This window comes from Myotis lucifugus, unplaced genomic scaffold, assembly GCF_000147115.1.
Source record: "Myotis lucifugus unplaced genomic scaffold, Myoluc2.0 scaffold_203, whole genome shotgun sequence".
Lineage (NCBI taxonomy): Eukaryota > Metazoa > Chordata > Mammalia > Chiroptera > Vespertilionidae > Myotis > Myotis lucifugus.
The window spans coordinates 10,000-26,294 of NW_005871251.1; the positions used below are offsets into that span (position 1 = coordinate 10,000).

At 47.8% G+C, this 16,295-nt stretch overlaps 3 protein-coding genes across 3 annotated transcripts in view; 1 reads left to right on the plus strand and 2 right to left on the minus strand.

The window, feature by feature from the left end:
- Positions 1 to 15,643, minus strand: part of LOC102427769 (protein S100-A7-like) — a 22,116-nt gene extending 6,473 nt beyond the window's left edge. Inside the window, exon 1 of the mRNA XM_014463239.1 lies at positions 15,624 to 15,643. The gene's annotated coding sequence lies outside the window, so the exon portion shown is untranslated. The remainder of the gene's footprint in view (positions 1 to 15,623) is intronic.
- On the plus strand, positions 4,284 to 7,176 carry LOC102428092 (protein S100-A7-like). Its single transcript, XM_006097494.3, has 3 exons — positions 4,284 to 4,345; positions 5,904 to 6,061; positions 6,956 to 7,176. Exons 2-3 carry the CDS (start codon positions 5,921 to 5,923, stop codon positions 7,118 to 7,120), a joined length of 306 nt encoding a protein of 101 aa, XP_006097556.1. The 5' UTR covers positions 4,284 to 4,345; positions 5,904 to 5,920; the 3' UTR covers positions 7,121 to 7,176.
- LOC102428405 (protein S100-A7-like) lies at positions 12,791 to 15,707 on the minus strand. Its single transcript, XM_014463238.1, has 3 exons — positions 15,624 to 15,707; positions 13,925 to 14,082; positions 12,791 to 13,011 (listed from the first exon to the last, which is right to left on the minus strand). Exons 2-3 carry the CDS (start codon positions 14,063 to 14,065, stop codon positions 12,847 to 12,849), a joined length of 306 nt encoding a protein of 101 aa, XP_014318724.1. The 5' UTR covers positions 14,066 to 14,082; positions 15,624 to 15,707; the 3' UTR covers positions 12,791 to 12,846.
- Positions 15,708 to 16,295: the final 588 nt, after the last annotated feature.

Sequence of the window (16,295 nt, forward strand, 5' to 3'; positions counted from 1 at the left end):
CTTTCATATTTTCCCCATCTGGAAGTAACCAAGAATTTATCAAAAGGTAATTGAGTAGCCGAACTGGTGCTCGACCTTTCACTCTCATATCCTCTAGCATGACGTAGAGCTTGACGATGACTGACCTTTCGTCACTCAGGAAGCCATTATCCTCCCTGCAAGGCTATCTCTGCGTTTATTAACTCATTCTGAAACACCACACCCTGTATGATTTCAAATAGATGACGTTATAGAAAAAGCAAAACCATATTGACAATTAAAATATCAGTAATCATCAGGATTCAGGATAAGAGGGGATGGCTGAGTAGTTGGGGCACCGGTGTTTTTTGAGGCAATGAAACTACTTTGCATGATACTGTGATGATGAATACGTGGCATTACACATTGGTCCAAAACCACAGAATTTCACAATAGGAACTGAACCCTAGTTAAACCATGGACTTTAGTGTCAGAATAATGTATCAATATTGGTTCATCAATTATAACAAATGTTCCTCACTAATTAAGATGTTAATAAACAGGGGATACTGTGGGGAGAGGGAGTATATAGGAAATAAACTCTCTGTTCCAAAATTTTCAGCCAATATAAAAGTGTTCTAAAAATTAGAGTATATTAATAGTAAAAATGATAAGATTGAGTTTCTTTTTATTGTAAGCCACGGTAGATTGTAACAAATAGCTCTCGAGAGTTATCTACAAGTACCTTCCTGACCTATGATGCCGGGTTATGAGCAAGCATTCTATTTTCTTCTTTTCTGTATTTTCTGGAGCTCTCTTAAAAGCTTATCTAAAAAGCTAGCTAATGAATCAAATCTGTTGTTTGAGAACTAAGTCTCTGCATATAAACTTATTAGCATTTTAGTTTTTCTGTCCACCAGGAAATTACTTAACCAATTTATTTTATTTATTTATTTATTTTTAAATATATTTTTATTGATTGCAGAGAGGAAGGAGGAGTCAGAGGGAGATAGAAACATCAATGAGGAGAGAGAATAACTCATCAGCTGCTTCCTGTATGCCCCACACTGGGGATAAGCCCACAACTTGGACATGGGACCTCCTGGTTTATAGGTCAATGCTCAACCACTAAGCCATGCTAGCGGGGCCCAATTTATTTTAATTCCTTGACCTATCCACCTCTCCTCCCCAGAAAGTTACCCCTCTCTTCTTGGGTTATAGACTGTGTCATTGTACATCTCCAACATCCACAGTGTCTATTTTATTCTTTTTATCTTCACTTCTAAAGGGTGAGCATAGAGGGGAGATAATTCTTAAAAAATTTTCTTGCCATATATTCATCCTAAAGCACAGTGAGTGGTGCTTAGTGGTTTCTTCATAAATTTTGTACCTTGAACAAATGGTCCAGGTCTTTGTTCCAAACAGCCGAGGACAGCTGGGGTCCAGAATCCATTGGGATGAAGGAAAGAGAGGCTCAGGATAAACAGTAAATGCTCGTGAGGTGATTCCAAGTGATTGACCTGAACGTATAGCCCATGTTGCCAAAGAACGTTTGACTCAGGGAATGGAAGATACCTACAGCCTTTCTGGTGGTGGTGAGTGATAAGGGCGATGATGGGGTGGGACTTGGCTGTTAGTCACAATAGTTGCAAACACTAATGTCTCTGCCAATAAACAGGGCTGTTTTGAAGTTAGTCCCTGAAACATGGGCTCATCACCTTCTTCTTCCTTAAACACCCAGGACTTACTCAACCAGGGCCTGCCCTGGGCCCTTTCCACATACCTCACCAAACAGGGTGGCTGATTCCCCTAGGAACATGAGGTCAGAGGTCAAAATCCCTCGTCATCTGAGCTGGAAACCATTGAAAAAGAAGACAAAGTGATGAGCATGTGGTATCTAAAGCAGCATTATAAAAAATTATGGCACATTCATATAAAGATATATATAGTATACAATGAAGAACAAACACAGTACAACATACAGCTTGTAAATGTAATACTGAGAAAAATAAGGCAGACAAAGAAGAATACATAGAATATGTTTCCCTTCAAGTAAAATTTTGAAAGTAGGGGAAATGGCAGTGTTCAGGAATGTATGCTTAGGTGGTAAAATGAAACAGAGAGAGGGTCTCATTATAAATGTTCAGATGGTGGTTTTGGAGAATAGAGAAAGCAGGCTGGTGCGGGTGGTGGCAATGTTTCATTCATTGACGTGGGGGACAATCACAAGTGTAAGAGATTCATCAGAGTGTGTATTGTAGTTTGTTGTACTTTACTGCATAATTAGTCTACATTAAAAAAAAAACATGGATAGAACACGGGCCAAAATAACTATTTATATTGGTGAGTATGCATATAAATACACAGAAAAGATATATTTCCTTTTTGGCTTTTTATGGGGAAATTGAATGGTAATGAAGATTAAAGGAATATAAGTATATAAGTAACAATAAGATACCTTGCAACAGATTAATGATGCTCAGATTCCGGAAGCCAAGGATTATACATAGTTCAGACTGTGAAAGTAAGGCCAAGACTGAAAGAAGCAAAACTTAAATATAAAAATTAAAAATGAATTTGAAGTATCTTGACATTGTTCAAATTTCAAAAGCTATACCAGGGCGAATGTGGGAATGACATTTCAGTTCCTCTGCTCCAAGTGACGCCCTCTCCAGGTTTCCTGTGTATCCTTCACAGCAGGCTTTTAGTGGAGATGAGAACACATTACATAAGTGAACCAGAGAGGGCTGGTGCTGGTGCAGATGTGGACATAACTGGGGACAGAAGGGCCAGGTGTGGAAGCCCAATGCATTGGGGGGCAGGGGCAGGCTGACCCAGGCTCAGCGATGGGCCTGGTCCCAGGGTACCCAATGCCTGAGCAGTCCCCTTACTCATGGCTGGACCTTCTAAGGGGAGCAGAGAGCAGGAACAAGGATTCCTCAGTGACTCAGCAGGGCCATTCCCCAGAGGTCCCCAGGCCTCATCCTAACCTCCAAGCTCCTGTCTCCTGCACCTGAACTAGATTTTCCACATCAGGTTGGGACATAGCAGACCACGGGGCATGGCCACTGACTCCTAAGCAGACTGTTTTGCATAAGGGAAGGAGGGACATCATTGAAGAATTCATAGGAAGGCCTCATCATGGGAGGGGAGGCAACATTGCCCAATTTCCTGCTGGCTCATTTCATGGTGGTCACCATCCCTGAGTACAGACAGTGGCTTCCTTGGTGGGCTCAGGCAGTCCCTGGAGCTGCAAAGCAAAGTTCTAGAGTGTGGGGCTAATGCCAGACTCAGAACTCTGACCTTGTCTCTTCCCTCACCTGTAGGTGAGGTGCTATTCACTGTGTAATACCTGTCACTGTGGGTCATGCCACCTCTTTCTCTCCTAGCACTACACTGAGGACTCCACATGAAGATGGAACTGAAGTGACCCTGCTTCCCTCCCCTGAACTTCAAGTTCACAGGCCCTGCAGTGACCCCAGAGGTCTAGTAGTGGGGTTAGGAGGGAGGTTTTGAATCAGGCTTTTCTGGGTCATATCTTGAGCTTGCTGTCTATTAGCATTGTGCACATAGGAACTTAGCTTACCTCTTACTCCCTCAATTCCCTGTCCTCAACATGAGGGTAACAGCATCATCTCATAAGGTTTTGAAGGTTTAGGAGGAATGTCAGTATGACAGGTAAGGTGATGCGTGGTATAGTTATGGACTTATAAACCACGGGTGAGAGTTTTTGTTAGATGTCAGACAAACTTGTAGAAGGACTGGGTGATGAGCAAACATAGATGATGCTGCCTTCAGAGACCCATCCTCTTCAAGTTCAGAAACCCAGTTTTCTCTACCTCAATTCCTGTGCTTTTTTTTAAAAAATATATTTTATTGATTTTTTACAGAGAGGAAGGGAGAGAGACAGAGAGTTAGAAACATCGATGAGAGAGAAACATCGACCAGCTGCCTCCTGCACATCCCCCACTGGGGATGTGCCCACAACCCAGGTACATGCCCTTGACCGGAATCGAACCTGGGACCTTTCAGTCCGCAGGCCGACGCTCCATCCACTGAGCCAAACCGGTTTCAGCAATTCCTGTGCTTTTAAGACAATCCCATTGTCTTCCCCACCCCAGCCCTAGGTTTCCTTAGCCACAGAATAATCCTCTAGAATAGTGCAATCCCTTGGGAGTTGCCTGGCATTGTACAGGAACATGATGAACACACTCCTAGGTGTGTCCCACCCACCTGAGTGAGACAATGGTCCAGGAAGCAGAGAAATAACATGGCCTAAGGGCTCCCAGTGTCTGGGAGGAGCCAGACTGAGCCTTATAAAGGGTCCAGTCTTTGCCCAGATGCACAGCACACTCACCTTCTCCTCAGTGACACCTCGTCAGCTCCGGTAAGTCTGCACCTAACTGTTTGCCAGGGGGGTTCGTCAGGGCCTGGTGTGTTCTTCTGTGTCCAGGAATAGGGAGAGCGGTGATGGGAGCGGATTCAGGAACCTGTATCCAGTTTCAACTCTGCCTGTTATGGGTCTTTCCAACTTGAACCCACTTGGTCCCAAGGGCCTTTCTACAACAAGATGTCTGTACTGATGCTCCTACTGCTCCTTTGGCTCTTCTGTGACATCTCTGCTGAAGCATCAGTGGTGGGAGCTCAGTATAAGAACCTTCCTCTCCTCCTTGTCTACTTTTCTCTCTGGAATCATTTGACTCTCAGGTCATGGACTTTGCACCCCAACCTCTGGGGAGAGTGGGTGGCTCTCCCAACATCTTGCAAATTCTCCTAAACACAGGCCTGGGATGCCCACTCACTTTGCCCTGGTGAGGAGACTTGCCACTACGTGATTCAGTGACCCATAAACTAAGGTTTTGGACCTCGTCACCAGCTGAGGGAATGACCAGTGACCTTCTGTGCACAGGGCTCAGCTAAGGCCTTGGCCAAGTTGACAGAAGGCCTTAGGTGTTTTCAGTTAGGGACATAACCGGGAGGATCTTTCTCCCAGATTAGGAGACAAAGGAAGTTTTTCTTAGATGTCCACACATTGGAGCCATACACATTTCTTGTGAGTTTTGGAAAGTCTGAGATGTGAGAGCTGCACTGTCCCATTTCTCTGCTTGGGGTCCAGAGTGTTGGTGGAGGTACTGGCTTTGGGAAGTCAGATCTCTTTACTTAAATGTGGTCGAGCCTTGGGGTTCTAGATAGCAGGGAGGTACAAAGGTCATCTGAAGGAGCCTATCTGCCAGCATTCCACCCAATAGCCTAAAACTGTGGCAGGTATTTCTGTTTATTTCAAACATGATGCCAAAACAGGTCAGCAGTCCTTCTTTCCCACTGGTCGGGATGGTTCAGGAAACCTTGTGGGAGCTCAGGACAGGGCTGTGCTTCTCTGCTCACACTCACCATCCTACTCACACTCACCTCTGGGAGCCTCCAGGGCCCATTTCATTTAGAGCTTGCTTTATGTTCAGGATGGGCACCTCAGGGGTCTCGTTCTAGGAACAGCCCAGGGTGGGTCAGGCCAGACTAGTCAGGAAGTTATTTTGTCCCCATGACTCTAACCCTGACATTGACCCTGGAGGAGATGGTGTTGATGCTCTTGAAGAGTAGAGTCATCCAAATGCTGTGTTTGGCTCAGGTCACAACTAAATGTCAGTCCTTTTCCTGTGGTTGACCCCTACCCTCTCTGCTTCTGCCTCCTGTGGTTCTGTCCACAGTGGGTTTCTCTGTTCTCCTCCATCTCCTGTGGATCCTGACCTGCATGTGCCCAGGCCCCAGCCTTGTGCACACTCTCCTCCTTATGAGCATCTCATCCCACCTCCTAGGATAATACAGCTCCTTCTGATCCCAACTGAGCCTCACTTTACTGGAGGCTCAGTTCCCACCCCGTTGTTCTGACTTAGGGACCCTCACCTGGGGGGAAGGATAACAAAGGTCCCCGTCTTTCTCTCTGGCAGCTTCCTTGAAAACCAAGATGAGCCATACTCCAGTTGAACAGTCCGTGATGGACTTGATCGTCCTGTTCCACAAATACACCAAACCTGATGACAAGATTGACAAGCGGGGCCTGCTGAAGATGCTGAGGGAGAATTTCCCTAACTTCCTCATGGCTTGTGTGAGTCTGGGTAACTTCTCAAGGCCCTGCAATGGCACAGGATGCTTTATTGTGGGACCTTGGTCAAGTCAACCCCATTCTCTCATCCTCAATATTCTCATCTGCAAAAAGGCACAAGAGGACTCTCCTGACTTATTATCAGGATGAAAGATATGGTACAGATGGCCAAGTGTAAAGGCATCTGGAGATCAAGGGTAGTTATCAGGTGTTCAAATAGGAGAGTAAAGAACGGTCCCCTCCCACTTGTCACTCTCCATCTAGGACACTGAAGCCTCTAGAAGCCGCCATTAGGTTCTCTGAGATCCAAGGGAAGGTGATAGAAATTCTATGGCTGATAAAATTTAATACCTTTCATAACAATGAAAAGCTCATTCGTAGACCTGATTTAGTCTGATAGTTAGAATATACTGGACTGATTACAAAAAGAGAGGTTACTAGGTCACACAGAGAGTAGGTGAGCAAAAGAGGGCACTGAGCATGGAAGATTCAGGAAGGCAAATAGGAGATAGGAGAGCAGGGTTAGGAATGAAGACACAAGGGGTAGGGCCTATCTTTAGTTTCTTGGTAGAACTTAGGTAAATGGAGTCATAGAAGTGGGTCGGAGGAGCAGTTCTGGGTCTAAAGACCACCCACCCACCAGCTCATTGATCAGTGAGGCTCTGGGCTGAGTCTGCCCACCACCACTAGGTCTCTCTTTCATGCTGATACTTGATCCAAGGAATCTCCCTCAGTGACCTGCAGGATAGGGAAACGTCCCCCTCATCCCCAGGTACCCTCCACTGGCCCACACCAGCTACACCTGTGTGGCCCCAGATGCTTCTCTCCCCCTTTCTGCCTGTGCCTCCTCCTGTTCCACCCACAACACTTTTGGGACTGAATTTGTCTTTTCCACAGGAAAAAAAGGGCAAAGATTTCTTGGCCCATATCTTTGAGGATGAGGACAAGAATCACGATAAGAAGATCGAGTTTTCCGAGTTTCTGTCGGTGTTGGGAGTCATAGCCACGGACTACCACAATCACAGCCACGGAGCCCCGCTCTGTTCTGGGGGAGGACACTGAGCCCAGCCCAGCCTGAGGCCTCCAAGAAACAATAAAGTGTGTCTTTTGCCCAGATACAGCCTGTTTCCTGCTTTTCTTTGGCTACTTATGCTGTCAAAACCACCCCTTCTTGCTGAATGTAATTGTGGGTTCTCCATGTGGGGATTTACCCAGGAATGTGCCAGGCGGGTGCCCTCCCTCTGGCCTCCAGCATAACTGACCACCTCTCTCAGAAGGGCTTCTGTCCACCTCTGCCCCTGCTCCCTAGTGCAGCCAGCGTGCCAGGTCCCAGGGTCAGCAGTGCAGAGCATTCTGCTTGCACCAGCCATGGTTTTTCTTCCCAAGCCATGATCAGACTCTGGGCATCCAGGAACTGTAGGGAGCAGGAGCTGAGGTGTGAACACGGTGCCTCATGCCCACGTGTTCCTGCCCAGCATGACCCAAGAGACACAGGGGAGATGGCACCACTGAAAAAGGCATTGGTGGCGGCCATAGGGGGCACATGGGCTCTGGTCACTGATAATGAGAACTCAACAACCCAGAGGACTGGATCCCTTGTCTTGTGTTGTGGGCTTCTGGGCTGTGTCCTGTCCCTGTGCACGTGTGTGTGTTTTATCCTGTGTGGTGTCCTTGTGGAGGTGAGAGAGCCACCCTGTCTGCTGAGCTGATCCTCCCAATGGTTTGCAAAATGCTGGGAGCCTGGTGTCTGGGGAAAGCACAGAGTGATGGCTGTTCCAGGCATGAGAAGTAAAGCTAGTGCTGGAGTCCAGAGAGTGTCTGGGCAGCAAGTGAGAAGACAGGACTGAAGAGGAGAGGGGAGGAGAGGGCAGGGAATGATGAGCAGAAAGCTCATGCTGAGTCATCAGTGACAGTCCACTCCACTAGCCATGGAAAGAGGCGTGCCATTACCCACACAGGGCCCTTCCCATCTGCCTCTGTCCTTCTTGCATCTACAGAACCAGCTCACACCTGGAGCACTGGGCCCAGCTGCTCCTTTCAGAGCTGGAGCATTGTGAGCCCACGGAGGTAGATGCAGAGGAAGAAGAGGCCTGGGGGTGGATGGTGTGGGTGTGTGGGGGGCTAAGCCACACAGAGAAGAGCTTCCAGAAGCTAGAGTTAGGCAGGAGCAGAGTTGCTCTGATCACTGTCTCCATGGCCTGCAGTCTGGGAAGACTTCCTGGGGTGGGCTCTGGAACTGGGACTCCATCGATGGATAGCAGAGATGTTCTCTCTTTAGAAGACATATCGAGGCAGTCATGGTGATAACATGTTCTCTTCTGGGATCTACAGAACCAGCTCTAGAGCAAGTTCAAAAAAGACCTCAAGAGGCAACTTCAACTCCAGTGGCCTCTGCAGAGTCAGAGCAGGCTCTGGGCACAGCTTTCACTGACCTTCACGAGGCAGAAGAACCACCTGCAGCGTATGGGATACTCACTTCAGCTCCTATGAAGTCTGCAGTCCCAGACCCTGGACCACAGCGTGTCAGCGGCCACAGCAGAGAGGGCTCCCCCTTTAGATACAGTTTTGGAACCTTTGTGTTTATGTTACTTATGCTTAGAATTCAATTGTATTTTTCTGATACTACTGAGTAAAATACAATCTACTTTAAAGAAAAGGGAATGAAATACAATTAAAACTAAATTTAATTTAAGTTAAATCAAATTTAACTATGAACCTTCAGAGTGTTGTGCAAATCCATTTTTTCTGGGCTTCGGAGCTGTTATTATGAATTATAGGCTGGGAATAGGTTATCTCTGAGAAGCCATCTAGCTCTAAGGATGTGGCATTCTTGAGACTGGAGACAATGGGGCTCTGGTGGAATTGACCAATGTGCATTTGGACAGGGTCCCTTTAAGTCAGGGCTATCCCTGGGCAACCACATTTCATTTGCCTTCCTCTCCTAACAGCACATGGGCAAATTATGTTCTTAAACCCCCACCCCATCTTCCATTTTGCAGAAAATTGTAGGGTTTAACCAAGAGAAAAATGTTCCTGAACACTGCACCTGGGATAGAAACTCCACCCTGTTCCACTCCCACTGAACAGCATCCTGACCATCACCTCTGTAGATGCAGAGCACCAAAGAGGTGTCAGGGGACAGGAAATGTCCCAGGTCCTGGGTCCACAGTCTTCTCTTCTACAGGCACCGCCTGCAAATCTCCTCTGGTATCAGAGCCTCTCTCAGCCCTCAGCCTCCGAGCACTGATTCAGCTGGGCCTTTTCCTTAGGCTCTCTGTCTCAGCTGAGCCCAGGAACAATTACTTCCACCTGAACAAGGTTGTGCATGTGGCCTGGCTTCTCTCTTTACATCAGTCCTCCAAACCACCCTGGAGAGACCGGACTAACACCCTTCTAGGGCACCGTGCCATGGCAGACGCTACAATGTCTCAGGACAAACGGGTATCAGCATTGGACCAGACTCATGCCCCTGCCTCCAGGAGATCAGCTCTTTGGGTTGACACAGGTATGAAACACAATTCTAATAGAATGTGATGAGTTCTACAGTTGACCTTTCCCATAGGTAAGTATGGAGAACATGAGCCCATTGGGGATCACACACCAGGCTCTCTTTAGGATGTGATTCCTGAATCATACCAGAAAATGAGTAACTGTATGTCTATCCACTTCATCCTAACTTTTCATGGAGCATGGCAATGGCGGGAAGCATTGTGAGATTAAACAGAGGTTGGAGAATTCAAGGAGATTAGGTCCACGTTAGAGGCCATGGTAGTTGACTTGTACATACCGGCAATGTCCTGGGAAGTGGGGCCTCCCACCGTGCGGGAAGCAACTCCTCCTTTTGGAAGATCAGGACTATGGTCTCCACAGCAGCTGTTCACTATTTCAAATTACACTTTTTAACCTGGCCTCACTTTCCTGGGTCCTTTCCTAAGTTTCACAGCAGACTTCCAAACTGGAGGTTTTTACATTTTTGATTGCTGTTAACATTAGATGCGGTGGACCAGAATTTGAACAATTATATTTCAACAAAAAAATAAAGGGTGTCCCAACATCCACGCAGGAAGTAATTTTCATAGAAAACACAGGTTTATAATTAAAAATTGTAACTTTTTTATTGATCCATAAAGTATACAGTGTAGGGTTATGTATGGAATAGCATATCGGGTAAATGGCCTTCATGGCTTTGCTGGCACATATGCACTGTTTTGTTGAAATTTTCCATGACCGTTTTGCATAAATGTGGCTGAATTTCGATGAGGCTCATTTTCATCTTGATGGCTTGGTTAATCGACAAAATTGTCGCATTTGGGGTTCAGAAAATCCACGAGTGATTGTTGAGAAACAAATGCATCCACAACGTGTCACTGTTTGGTGCGGATTTTGGGCTGTAGGCATCATCGGACCATTCTTCTTTAAAAATGCGGCTGCTCAGGCAATAACAAAAGATTGGGTATGTGCCAGCAAAGCCGTGGTGGCCATTTACCCAATATTCTATTCGCTTTATAAACCTATACTGTATGCTTTGTGAATCAATAAAAAATTTATAATTTTTAATTATACACCAGTGTTTTCTATCAAAATTACTTCTTCCGTGAATTTTGGGACACCCTTTAGTTTTAGAGTAAAAACTATATGCTGGAACTGCTGGGTACTAGAGATCAGTGAAGCTAAAATAAGTGTTTTTCCTCCCTAATTTGGAATACAGACATATGGGGACAATGACATGATGTGGTTCCCACAGTACAAATGGGCTTAGGTGGCAGGCAGCATAAAGGAGGAAGAGCACATTTGATTGTGGAGAAGTAGTCTGTGTCCACTTCCAAGGAGAATGCCTAGAGAGAAGTTCAGATTTCTAGTCTGTTGAGATACATCATATTAAACAGGAAGGTGAGGAATTCAAAGATATTTCAGGTGAAGAGAAGCATTAAAAAAATGGAATTGAGTCAGGAAACAATAAGACATATTGGGGTGGACTGGGACCATCAGGAGGTAAGTTCCCAGGACAGGAGCAGGGATGGCTGAGCAGAGAGGAAGTCAGACAGGAGCTCTGGGAGCCCTGGCAGGAAGGTTCCTAGCAGGACCAGCAGTCCTGGTGCAGGAGGAGAGAAGACAAGTGGAGGGATTAGTTCAAGCTGGGAGGTTTGCAGGGAGGGTATGGCCTGAGGCAAGTCAGCACCAGAGATCTTAGTCAGTGGAGAGCAGTTGGTGTGGTGGATCATGGGGTGCAGGCTACATAGAGGGTACTGACAGGAGAAAAGTGAAAAGGTCCAGAGAAGCAGGTCTCCCTGAGTTTGAGAGCAGGTGGACTGAGGAGGAGGGGGGTAGGGGACAGACAATACCAGTGAGAGAGTGAGGTGTAGGCAGGGAAAAGCTCAGGCATGTCCTAAATGATGACAAGCTGCAGAGGATGGGCAGGAGAGGATGCCCCTGAAGTGGAGGGAGGTGATGGTCTCAGAACTGAGATGCTAATGACACGGTGAGAGTAGGAGGTGGAGGAGTGGAATCAACCACATGGACAAACACCTCACCCACCGAGTTTCCTGCAGGTGGGACAGGAGATTTTGGAGGCAGTTGCCTAATTTCTCCCTGAAGAATGTGGCCTGATTGAGGGGTTAGCAGGAGACTGTGAGTAGGAGGTAGGGAGTGACCCAGCTGGATGATGGGATCCTGAAGGAGGGGAGCTACTGAAGCAGCAGGGACATGCCTAGAGGTGGCCCTGGATGTGCAGGTGAGTGCTGACTGGCCTCCTGGCACATGGAGAGACCCCATGTGTGGGAGAGCCATTGCTTGCTGAGGAAGCACTTGTGTCCTTCTTATTTCTGAAATCCTCAGCCCCTAGCACATTTTATGACGTCAGAGAGCCCAAGGGTAATGACATGGCCCTTCCTATGACAGATAAGGGGATCTGTCACTTACGATGATGAGCTCTCATCCCTCTGTGCACTGTCCTCCCTACTCTTCTTCCATCTTCTCTTCCACTTGGTGCCCAGACACTCTCTGGACTCCAGCTCTAGCTTTACTTCTCATTCCTGGAACACCCATCACTCTGTGCTTTCCCCAGACATCCAGCTCCCAGCATTTAGCAAACCATTGAGAGGATCAGCTCAGCAGACAGGGTGGTTCTCACCTCCACAGGGACACCACACAGGATAAAACACACACACACACACACACACACACACACACACATACACACACACGCACAGGGACAGTACACAGCCCAGAAGCCCAGGACACAGGACAAGGGATCCAGTCCTCTGGGCACTCCTGAGTGTCCTGTTCAGAGTGACCAGTGCCCATGTGCCTCCAATGTCGGCCACCCAATGCCTTTTTCAGTGGTGCCATCTCCCCTTTGTCCCTGTGGTCATGCTGGACAGGAGCCCATGGGCATGAGGCACCATGTTCACACCTCCCTCGGCTCCTGCTCCCTGCAGTTCCTGGATCCCTAGATGCTGATCGAGGCTTGAGAAGGAAAAGCATGGCTGGGCCAGCAGAATGCTCTGCACTGCTGACCCTGGGACCTGGCACGCTGGCTGCACTAGGGAGCAGGGGCAGAGGTGGACAGAGGCCCTGCTGACAGAGGTGGTCAGTTATGCTGGAGGCCAAAAGGAGGGCACCCTCCTGGCACAATCCTGGGTAAGTCCCCCCATGGAGAACCCACAATTACATTCAGCAAGAAGGGGTGGTTTTGACAGCATAAGTAGCCAAAGAAAAGCAGGAAACAGGCTGTATCTGGGCAAAAGACACACTTTATTGTTTCTTGGAGGCCTCAGGCTGGGCTGGGCTCAGTGTCCTCCCCCAGAACAGAGCGGGGCTCCGTGGCTGTGATTGTGGTAGTCCGTGGCTATGACTCCCAACACCGACAGAAACTCGGAAAACTCGATCTTCTTATCGTGATTCTTGTCCTCGTCCTCAAAGATATGGGCCAAGAAATCTTTGCCTTTTTTTTCCTGTGGAAAAGACAAATTTAGTCCCAAAAGTGTTATGGGTGGAACACGAGGAGGAGGAGGAGGCAGAGAGGGGGAGAGAAGCATCTGGGTCGCACAGGTGTAGCTGGTGTGGGCCAATGGAGGGTATCTGAGAATGAGGGGAACGTTTCCCTATCCTGCAAGTCACTGAGGGAGATTCCTTGGTTTAAGTATCAGCATGAAAGAGAGACCTAGTGGTGGTGGGCAGACTCAGCCCAGAGCCTCACTGATCAATGAGCTGGTGGGTGGGTGCTGGTCTTTACACCCAGAACTGCTCCTCCGATCCACTTCTATGACTCCATTTACCTAAGTTCTACCAAGAAACTAAAGATAGGCCCTACCCCTTGTGTCTTCATTCCTAACCCTCCTCTCCTATCTCCTATTTGCCTTCCTGAATCTTCCATGCTCAGTGCCCTCTTTTGCTCACCTACTCTCTGTGTCACCTAGTAGCCTCTCTTTTTGTAATCAATTCAGTATATTCTAACTGTCAGACTAAATCAGGTCTATGAATGAGATCTTTCATTGTAATGAAAGGTGTTAAATTTTATCAGCCATGGGATGTCTATCACCTTCCCTTGGATCTCAGAGAACCGAATGGAGGCTTCTAGAGGCAGAGCCTGAGCCTATGGGCTTCAGACTCCTGGATGGAGAGTGACAAGTGGGAGGGGACCAATTCTTTACTCTCCTATTTCACCACCTGATAACTACCCTTGATCCCCAGATGCCTTTACACTTGGCGACATGTACCATCTCTTTTTTCCTGATAATAAGTCAGGAAAGTCCTCTTAGGCCTTTTTGCAGATGAGAATATTGAGGATAAGAGAGTGGGATTGACTTGTCCCAAGTCCTCCGCCATGCCAGGGCCCAAGCAATCTGGAGAAGTACCCAGACTCACACAAGCCTTGAGGAAGTTAGGGAAATTCTCCCTCAGCATCTTCAGCAGGCCCTGCTTGTCAATCTTGTCATCAGGTTTGGTGTATTTGTGAAACAGGACGATCAAGTCCATCATGGACTGTTCAACTGGAGTATGGCTCATCTTGGTTTTCAAGGAAGCTGCCAGAGAGAAAGACGGGGACCTTTGTTATCCTTCTCCCCAGGTGAGGGTCCCTAAGTCAGGACAATGGGGTGAGAACTGAGGATCCAGTGAAGTGATCCTCAGTTGGGAGCAGAATGAGCTGTATCATCCTAGGAGGTGGGATGAGATCCTCACAGGGAGGGAAGTGTGACCAAGGCTGGGGCCTGGTCCCATGCAGGTCAGGGCCCAGAGGAGGTAGGGAGAATACAGAAACCCACTGTGGACAGAACCACAGGAGGCAGAAGCAGAGAGGGTTGGGGTCAACCACAGGAAAAGGACTGACATTTCATTGGGACCTGAGAAAACACAGCATGTGGATAATTCTACTCTTCAAGAGCATCAACATCATATTCTCCAGGGTCAACATCAGGGTTAGAGTCATGGGGACAAAATAACTTCCTGACTAGTCTGGCCTGACCTGCCCTGGGCTGCTTTCGGAATGAGTCCCTTGAGGTGCGCATTGTGATATAAAAGCAAGCTCTAAATTAAACGGGCCCTGGAGGCTCCCAGCAGTGAGTGTGAGTAGGATGGTGAGTGTAAGCAGAGATATACAGCCCTGTCCTGAGCTCTTGCAAGGTTTCCTGGACTACACCCACCAGATTGAAAGAAGGACTGCTGACCAGTGTTGGCATCATGTTTGAAATAAACAGAAATACCTGCCTCAGTTTTAGGCTAATGGGTGGAAAGTGTGGAGATAGGCTCCTTCAGATGACCTTTGTACCTCCCTGCTATCTGGAACCCCAAGGCTCGACCACATTTATGTAAAGAGGTCTGACTTCTCAAAGCCGGTACCTCCACCAACAGTCTGGACCCCAAGCAGAGAAATGGGACAGTGCAGCCCTCACACCCCAGACTTTTCCAAACTCTCAAGAAATGTGTATGGCTCCCATTTGTGGGCATCGAACAAAAACTTCCATTGTCTCCTAATCTGGGAGAAAGATCCTCCCTGTTATGTCCCTAAGTGAAAACACCTAAGGCCTTCTGTCAACTTGGCCAAGGCCTAGCTGAGCCCTATGCACAGAAGGTCACTGGTCATTCCCTCAGCTGGTGACAAGGTCCAAAACCTTAGTTTATGGGTCCCTGATCCAAGGTAGTGGCAGGTCTTATCACCCGGGCATAGTGAGTGGGTTTAGGAGCATCTTCACGACCTTGGGAGAGCCACCCACTCTCCCCAGAGGTTGGGGTGCAAAGTCCATGGCCTGAGAGTCACATGATTCCAGAGAGAAAAGTAGACAAGGAGGAGAGGAAGGTTCTTATACTGAGCTCCCACCACTGATGCTTCAGCAGAGATGTCACAGAAGAGCCAAAGGAGCAGTAGGAGCATCAGTACAGACATCTTGTTGTAGAAAGGCCCTTGGGACCAAGTGGGTTCAAGTTGGAAAGACCCATAACAGGCAGAGTTGAAACTGGATACAGGTTCCTGAATCCGCTCCCATCACCGCTCGCCCTATTCCTGGACACAGAAGAACACACCAGGCCCTGACGAACCCCCCTGGCAAACAGTTAGGTGCAGACTTACCGGAGCTGACGAGGTGTCACTGAGGAGAAGGTGAGTGTGCTGTGCATCTGGGCAAAGACTGGTCCCTTTATAAGGCTCAGTCTGGCTCCTCCCAGACACTGGGAGCCCTTAGGCCATGTTATTTCTCTGCTTCCTGGACCATTGTCTCACTCAGGTGGGTGGGACACACCTAGGAGTGTGTTCATCATGTTCCTGTACAATGCCAGGCAACTCCCAAGGGATTGCACTATTCTAGAGGATTATTCTGTGGCTAAGGAAACCTAGGGCTGGGGTGGGGAAGACAATGGGATTGTCTTAAAAGCACAGGAATTGCCGAAACCGGTTTGGCTCAGTGGATGGAGCGTCGGCCTGCGGACTGAAAGGTCCCAGGTTCGATTCCGGTCAAGGGCATGTACCTGGGTTGCGGGCACATCCCCAGTGGGGGATGTGCAGGAGGCAGCTGGTCGATGTTTCTCTCTCATGGATGTTTCTAACTCTCTGTCTCTCTCCCTTCCTCTCTGTAAAAAATCAATAAAATATATTTAAAAAAAAAAAAGCACAGGAATTGAGGTAGAGAAAACTGGGTTTCTGAACTTGAAGAGGATGGGTCTCTGAAGGCAGCATCATCTATGTTTGCTCATCACCCAGTCCTTCTACAAGTTTGTCTGACATCTAACAAAAACTCTCACCAGT

What these genes read in the sequence shown, in the direction of transcription:
- LOC102428092 (XM_006097494.3), top strand. Translation starts at nt 5,921, where the DNA reads ATGAGCCATACTCCAGTTGAACAGTCCGTGATGGACTTGATCGTCCTG. An exon ending in CTAACTTCCTCATGGCTTGT is followed by an intron (nt 6,062 to 6,955) that starts GTGAGTCTGGGT and finishes TCTTTTCCACAG; the next exon opens with GAAAAAAAGGGCAAAGATTT.
- LOC102428405 (XM_014463238.1), bottom strand. Translation starts at nt 14,065, where the DNA reads ATGAGCCATACTCCAGTTGAACAGTCCATGATGGACTTGATCGTCCTG. An exon ending in CTAACTTCCTCAAGGCTTGT is followed by an intron (nt 13,012 to 13,924) that starts GTGAGTCTGGGT and finishes TCTTTTCCACAG; the next exon opens with GAAAAAAAAGGCAAAGATTT.